This window comes from Nomia melanderi, unplaced genomic scaffold, assembly GCF_051020985.1.
Source record: "Nomia melanderi isolate GNS246 unplaced genomic scaffold, iyNomMela1 scaffold0491, whole genome shotgun sequence".
Classification (NCBI taxonomy): Eukaryota; Metazoa; Arthropoda; class Insecta; order Hymenoptera; family Halictidae; genus Nomia; species Nomia melanderi.
Window position 1 is genome coordinate 12,224 of NW_027475605.1, and position 8,514 is coordinate 20,737.

The 8,514-nt window shown below is 36.1% G+C and overlaps 1 protein-coding gene across 1 annotated transcript; it reads left to right on the forward strand.

Annotated features, from left to right (window-relative positions):
• The first annotated feature begins 3,104 nt into the window (after nucleotides 1-3,104).
• Nucleotides 3,105-8,303, forward strand: LOC143176322 (uncharacterized). Its single transcript, XM_076374152.1, has one exon. It carries the CDS (start codon nucleotides 3,105-3,107, stop codon nucleotides 8,301-8,303), a length of 5,199 nt encoding a protein of 1,732 aa, XP_076230267.1.
• The last annotated feature ends 211 nt before the right edge of the window (nucleotides 8,304-8,514 follow it).

Sequence of the window (8,514 nt, forward strand, 5' to 3'; positions counted from 1 at the left end):
ATATAGTTTTATATAGTTTTATATAGTTTTAGATTGTTATATATAGTCATATTAGTTTTATATAGCTTTATATAGTTTTATATAGTTTAATTAGTTTTATATAGTTATATATCGTTTTGTCTAGTTTTATATAGTTATATATAGTTTTATATAGTGTTATATCGTTTTGTATAGTTTTATATAGTTTTATATAGTTTTATATAGTTTAATATAGTTTTGTATAGTTTTGTATAGTCTTATTAGTTTTATATAGTTTCATATAGTTTTATATAGTTTTATACAGTTTTATATAGTTTTATTAGTTTTATATAGTTTTATTAGTTTTATATAGTTTTCTATAGTTTTATATAGTTTTATATAGGTTTATATAGTTTTCTATAGTTTTATATAGTTCAATTAGTTTTATATAGTTTTATATAGTTTTATATAGTTTTATATAGATTTATACAGTTTTATATACTTTTATGTAGTTTTACATAGTTTTATATAGTTTTATATAGTTTTAAATAGTTTTATGTAGCTTTATATAGTTTTATATATTTTTATATCGTTTTATATAGTTTTATCTATTTTCATAAAGTTTTATATAGTTTTATATAGCTTTATATAGTTTTATATAGTTTTACATAGTTTTATTAGTTTTATATAGTATTATATAGTTTTATATAGTTTCATATAGTTTTATATAGTTTTATATAGCTTAATTAGTTTTATATAGTTTTATATCGTTTTATATAGTTTTATATGTTTTCATATAGTTTTATATAGTTTTATGTAGTTTTATATAGTTTTATATTGTTTTATGTAGTTTTATATAGTTTTATATTGTTTTATATAGTTTTATATAGTTTCATATAGTTTTATTAGTTTTATGTAGTTTAATATAGTATTATATAGTTTTATATAGTTTTATATAGTTTTATGTAGTTTTATATAGTTTTATATAGTTTTACATAGTTTTAGATTGTTTTATATAGTTTTATTAGTTTTATATAGTTTTATATAGTTTTATATTGTTTAATTACTTTTATATAGTTTTATATCGTTTTGTATAATTTTATATAGTTATATATAGTTTTATATAGTTTTATTAGATTTATATAGTATTATATAGTTTTATATAGTTTTATATAGTTTTATACAGTTTTATTAGTTTTATATAGTTTTATATAGTTTTATATAGTTTTATATAGTTTTATACAGTTTTATACAGATTTATATAGTTTAATTAGTTTTCTATAGTTTCATATAGTTTTACATAGTTTTATATAGTTTTATTAGTTTTATATAGTTTGTTAAAGTTTTATATAGTTTTATATAGTTTTATATTTTTTCATACAGTTTTATATAGTTTTATGTAGTTTTATATCGTTTTATACAGTTTTATATAGCAGCATATAGTTTTCTTAGTTTTATATAGTTTTATATAGTTTTATTAGTTTTATATAGTTTTATATAGTTTTATATAGTTTTATATAGTTTAATTAGTTTTATATAGTTTTATATAGTTTTATATAGTTTAATTAGTTTTCTATAGTTTCATATAGTTTTACATAGTTTTATATAGTTTGCTTTAGTTTTATATAGTTTGTTATAGTATTATATAATTTTATATAGTTTTATATAGTTTTATATAGTTCAATACAGTTTTATATAGTTTTGTGTAGTTTTATATCGTTTTATACAGTTTTATATAGCCGCATATAGTTTTCTTAGTTTTATATAGTTTTATATAGTTTTATATAGTTTTATTAGTTTTATATAGTTTTATATAGTTTTATATAGTTTTATATAGTTTTACATAGTTTTAGATTATTTTATATAGTTTTATTAGTTTTATATAGCTTTATATAGTTTTATACAGTTTTATTAGTTTTATATAGTTTTATATAGGTTTATATAGTTTTATATAGTTTTATATAGTTTAATTAGTTTTATATAGTTTTCTATAGTTTTATATAGTTCAATTAGTTTTATATAGTTATATATAGTATTATATAGTTTTATTAGTTTTATATAGTTTTATATAGTTTTTGTTTGGACAACAAGGGGACAATTTTATGACACGGGAATTATTCTTAGAGACGTTCGTGACCACCAGCTCTCCGTCCGGTACTTTAGCAGGCCGGCCTGCAGCCAATATGCGGCACATAAGGGTTCAGCTTAGAGATTAACCATTGTCTAGTTTTTTCACTTCAGTCCAGGTATCGTAAAGTCGTATTCCAGAGGGTCTGTCAGAATTTTAGAAAAAGTGTCCACAAGGATTTTGACCTAATGGAATTTTCCCAGCGTTGCCAAACATTCGTGCACCATAGCGACCAACTCCGTCACCCCCGCTCCAGGAAACCCGCGCTACAGGCGGACTGGAAGGGGATGAGGCAGGGGTAGGTATCCTGCGTAGAAGGGGATAGAAAACCGCCCCTGAGGCCCACCCTCGCATATCGAGAGGGAGGGAGTAGGCCCAGGAGTAGTATAAAACCCAGTCTAAGATCAGTTAGAAAGTTCAGTCTAAGATCAGTTAGAAAGTTCAGTCTAAGATCAGTTAGAAAGGTCAGTCTAAGATCAGTTAGAAACTTCAGTCAAAGATCAGTTGGAACACCAGTTGGAAATATCAGTTAGCAATATCAGTTTGACACATCAGTTTTGATACTCAGTTTAAAACAATCAGTATCAGTTCAGTTCAAATTCAGACTCAGTTGAGAATCAGCTCAACTACCACAATCAGTCATTTAGTCCCATCATTGGGTGGTCCTTCGAGAAACTCAGCATATACGCAAAGGTGCTCGTGAAACGAAGTACTTTACATTTGGTCCTTCGAGCCGGAGCCATCGGTCAGCGAAATAGAAGCCACAGTCAACGAAATCAGCACTGTCGAAGCCGTTCGTATCAGCAAGCAGTTCAGCCGCTGGTGATTTAGAAGAAGAAGCTGGTAGTACCTTCAATCAGGAAGGACATCAGACCAGAAACCTGACACCAGGACGCCACCAAAATCAGCGCATCTAAGGGAATCAGCATCCGTGGAAGACGCCTACAAGGAATCAGTAAAGGGCAGTACCTCATCCAATAGTAAGTCCGTCATTCATTATTTGCGTCAGCAGTTCAAAATGGAAGGTGACTTGCGATCATTAATTAGCGAACGTGGTACAGTTAAAGCCGCGCTTACGCGTTTTAGAAATTTCTTCAGAGATTCTGCAAACACGACTGCAATAGGGTCATTAAAAAAACGATTAGAAGCAAACACGCAATTATTTGACAACTTCAATAAAATACAGACAAAAATAGAAATGATTGTGATAGGGACAGACGCCGAAACTGCGCATACCTCAGAACGGGAAGCATTTGAAACCGCGTACTTTGACCTTATCGACGAAGTAGAAACACACATAGAGAAATTTAACGTACGTAATCGTCGCGAAACGCCTGTTAGTCCAGCTACCACCAGCAATAGCATAATTAATGTTAGACTACCAACCATGCAGTTACCGTTGTTTGATGGCAATTATAGTGACTGGATAAAATTCAGAGACACATTTACGGCACTAATTCATGAGAATGAAACATTATCAGACGTTCAGCGATTTCATTATTTGAATTCATCAGTTAAGGGAGCCGCGGCCCGCGTTATTCAATCATTAGGCATATCAGAGGCAAATTACAATCTCGCGTGGGATTTATTAAGGTCTCGATATGAGAATTCCACCAACCTCAAAAGACATCACGTAAATTCAATAATAGATTTAAAATCTGTCCACAAGCAGACGGAAGTAGCGTTGCGCGAATTTATCGATGACATTACCAGCCATCGAAATGCACTACGGTCATTAGGCGATCAGGTAGACAGCTGGGATACCTTTCTTATTCCATTATTATCAAGAAAATTAGACCTAGTCTCCGGTAGAGAATGGGAGAGAAAGATCGCATCAAATACAAAAATGTCATCCTTTGCAGAATTTTCCGAATTTATTGAAGAGCGAGCAAAATACTTAGGAAATATCGCGAGTAGTAATCAATTAACGTCACAGAGGTTCGATCAGCGAATCAAATTGCCAGGCAGCCAAAGGGTAAATGCAGTCACATCCCACATAATCCACACAAACTCATGTCCTGTCTGCAAGGGTACCCACTCTATGTATCACTGCGATAAATTTAAAGCTTTAGATCCAGATAATAAAACACAGATAGTCAAGGAAGCTCGCGTATGCTACAATTGTTTGCAATCTGGTCACCGGGTTAAGGAATGTACGCGGTCACATTGTAAGATTTGTGGTAAAAAACACCACTCGTTATTGCACCGCGACGACATTCACTCCGTAAAATCCGTGAACTCAAATTGCAACACGAGTACAAATCTAGAATCAGTAAAAACACAACCTCTTGTGACACACATAGCTAGGGAATCTGCAATGTGTACGATGTTATCAACTGCAGTCGTATACATTAGCGACCACAAGGGCCAATTTCACAAATGTAGGGTCTTATTAGATTCAGGGTCGCAAGCAAATTTCATCACGTCGGAATTTTGTAAAAGAATCGGTATTCGTACAAAACCGATAGAATCAATAGTAACCGGATTAGGAAGGGCGTTAAACTCCATTAAGGGAAAAACAACAGTCAAGATCCACTCGAAATTTAATAAGTACCAAGATAGCATAGATTGTCTGTTAATCGACACCATTACGACTAATATGCCCAACTTTCCACTAACGCGAGATAGAATAGAAATTCCAACGCACATAGAACTTGCCGATCCAGAATTCAATGTGTCAAAACCGATCGATATGCTCATCGGGGCGAGCCTATTTTGGTCGCTCCTATGTGTCGGTCAACACAAATTCCCATCAGGGATTATCCTTCAGAAAACTCAACTTGGGTGGGTAATCGGCGGCACGTTTACCTGGACCGACAAAGAACCGCGTGTCACAGGTACATGCCATTTAGCCACGCATCATGACCTACAGTCTCAATTAGAAAAATTTTGGATGATCGAAGAAATTAACCCTCAGGAAACTAGGGCACTCGACGAGTGTGAAGCACACTTTCGAAAAACGACGCGACGGACTACAGACGGTCGGTATATCGTCCGCATACCATTTAAAGACAATATTGCAGATTTAGGTGAATCACGGCATCAAGCAGAGCGACGTTTGTACGCATTAGAAAGAAAACTAAGTAAAACCCCGCAGTTAAAGCAGCAGTACGTAGAATTCTTAGAGGAATATGAGAAATTAGGGCACATGTCACGCGTTTTAGAAACTCCCGACACAACGGCAGTAGCGTATTATCTTCCGCATCACGCCGTATCCAAGATAAGCAGCACGACGACAAAGGTCCGTGTTGTGTTCGATGGTTCGGCAAAATCTGCTTCAGGATTATCATTAAATGATACACAATTAGTCGGACCCACAGTTCAGAACGATTTAATATCGATTCTAATTAGATTTAGGTATTATAAATACGTGATTTCTGCAGATATCGAAAAAATGTATCGTCAAGTTCTAATAGAGCCGCGTCAACGGAAATTTCAAAGAATCTTGTGGCGCTCAGATCCACACTCTCCGATTACTGAATTTGAATTAAACACAGTAACGTACGGTACCGCCTCCGCTCCATTCTTAGCTACACGAGTTCTACGCGAGATCGGTTTACAGTGCACGGAGACAGCCCCAGACATTAGTAAAATAATAATGAACGATTTTTACGTGGACGACTTGTTGACAGGCGCTCAAACCTCGATAGAAATCAGTACCATAAAATCTAAACTCACAACTATTCTTTCACAAGCTGGAATGCACCTCCGTAAATGGGCAACAAACTGTCCAGATATTATTACAACGCCAGGTAGCAACAACAATAGTCAAGAAACCATAATAGAAAGGGACCCGAAAACATTAGGTCTATCGTGGTCACCAAGGACAGACGAATTAAATTTCATGATTCAACTCGACAACAATAGACGAACTACGAAACGCACTATACTATCAGAAATTGCACGGCTCTTTGAGCCGTTAGGTTTGTTAGGTCCTTTTATTGTCATAGCCAAGTTAATCCTACAACGGTTATGGCAGGTTCAGGCAGGGTGGGACGAATCAGTGTCACAAGAGCTTTCTACTCAGTGGTTAGAATATCGTGAAGACATCCAACGAATTCAAACGCTCAAGATTCCACGTTGCACGATGGCAACTAATTTAGATATTAACACGCGATTAGAATTACACGGTTTCTCAGACGCGTCGGAGAAGGCATATGGGGCGTGCATTTACCTACGTTCTCGGGACACGGCAGGTCAATGGACGGCTGCCTTATTATGTGCAAAGTCAAGAGTGGCACCTCTTAAAGCCATTTCATTGCCACGGTTAGAACTTTGCGGCGCGGTATTATTAGCAAATTTAATTCAGAAGGTTAGAACAGCATTGCATTTAGTCAATCCAGTTGAACACTTATGGACAGACTCGACCATAACCCTCGCATGGCTCCGCAGTATGCCCTCCAGATGGAAAACCTTTGTAGCAAACCGAGTTTCAGAGATTCAAACACTTACATCAGTTGATAGTTGGAAACACGTAACCTCAGAAGATAATCCCGCTGACATGATTTCGCGAGGGGTTAGGTTGTCAGTATTAGCGCAAGCAAAAAATTGGTGGTCAGGTCCTGCATGGCTATGTGACGATGCAGAATCATGGCCCACTCCAGCGGACATTCAATTAGCTCCGGTTCTGGAGGAAAGGGTAACGCGTACCGTGTTGACTGCATTTACCCATCAAGAATGCAGTATTTTCGAGAAATTTTCTAAGTATACGCGTTTACTCCGAGTTACTACGTATTGCATTAGATTCACTAGAAATATACAAGCTAAGATTACGAAGGGAGATTCTCTTGAATTTCCCAAGATAGGTCCTTTAACAACAACAGAGTTAGATGATGCGCGAACACGTTTAGAACGTTTAGTACAAAGGGATGCATTTGAGACTGAAATTACAGCCTTACGAGCAAACCAGTCACTTCCAAGGTCAAGTCCATTACGATCACTAAATCCATTTCTGGATAATCATGGAATACTCAGGGTGGGCGGTAGATTAAGAAACGCTCCCTTTAGTTATGACATAAGACACCCAGTTATATTGCCATCAAAACACCCATTTGTTGAGCTCATCATTAGATATGAGCACGAGAGATTACTACATGCAGGGTGTCAAGCGGTAATCGCATCGTTACACGAACGGTACTGGCCTTTATCATGTAAACCCACTGTAAAGCGAATCCTCCGAAGATGTGTAAGGTGCTTCCGGGTCAAACCAACAAGCGAAGAATATCAAATGGGTTCCTTACCTGCTCCTAGAGTTACCCCAGCGCGGCCCTTTAATACCTGCGGTACCGATTACGCAGGTCCATTTTTTACCAAAGAAAGGACTAGAGGTAAAGTAACAGTAAAGGCATACATATGCATCTTCGTATGTTTCGTTACGAAGGCTGTACACATAGAATTAGCCACCAACCTAAGCACCGACGCATTTATTAATTGCTTCCAAAGATTTATTGCCCGGCGAGGACGTTGTCAGTATATTGCATCAGATAACGGCACAAATTTCATCGGTGCTCGCAATGAGTTAGCAGAATTAGGAGCTTTGATTAGAAGTACAACTTACAATCAAAAAATAGCAACTGAATTAAGTCAGGAAGGTATCGAATGGCGCTTAATCCCACCACACTCGCCACACTTTGGTGGGTTGTGGGAAGGGGTTGTTAAGTCCGCGAAGTATCACTTAACCCGAGTAATCGGCGATCAGAGACTCACATTTGAAGAATTATACACACTGCTGACGCAAGTAGAATCCTGTCTGAACTCCCGTCCTCTTTCCCCGCTCTCGTCAGACCCCACAGATCTCCTTCCGTTAACACCTGGCCATTTTTTAATTGGTACTGCTCTTACTGCATTACCAACCCGTGATCTGCGAGATGTTCCAACCACCCGACTCAACAGATACGAATTAATTCAGCAAATGTTCCAGCACTTCTGGCAACGGTGGCAGAAAGAATGCATACACCACATGCAACAACGCCACAAGTGGCAACAAAATTCACCAAATAAAATTGAGATCGATACATTAGTCATCATGAAGGAAGACAATCAACCCCCTCTACAGTGGAAATTAGGACGAGTGGTGCAATTACACCCCGGCAGGGATGGCATCACCAGGGTAGCATCGCTAAGAACTTCATCCGGACTACTCAAGCGGCCAGTCCGAAAACTTTGCATCCTCCCAGTGGATGCTAAGGCAGAGGCTACGTCAATAACACACAGTTAAACGGAGTGCAATTCATAGTATCCAACCTCGATTGTATATATTCACAATGTATTTATTTAGTTACTGCGTATAACATATGTATAGGTATTAGTATTATGGTTCACGATTTCATGTAGTATGTTAAGTTAAGATAGATTGTTGAACAGGTAGACATGTTCAAGGTGGGCGGCATGTTTGGACAACAAGGGGACAATTTTATGACACGGGAATT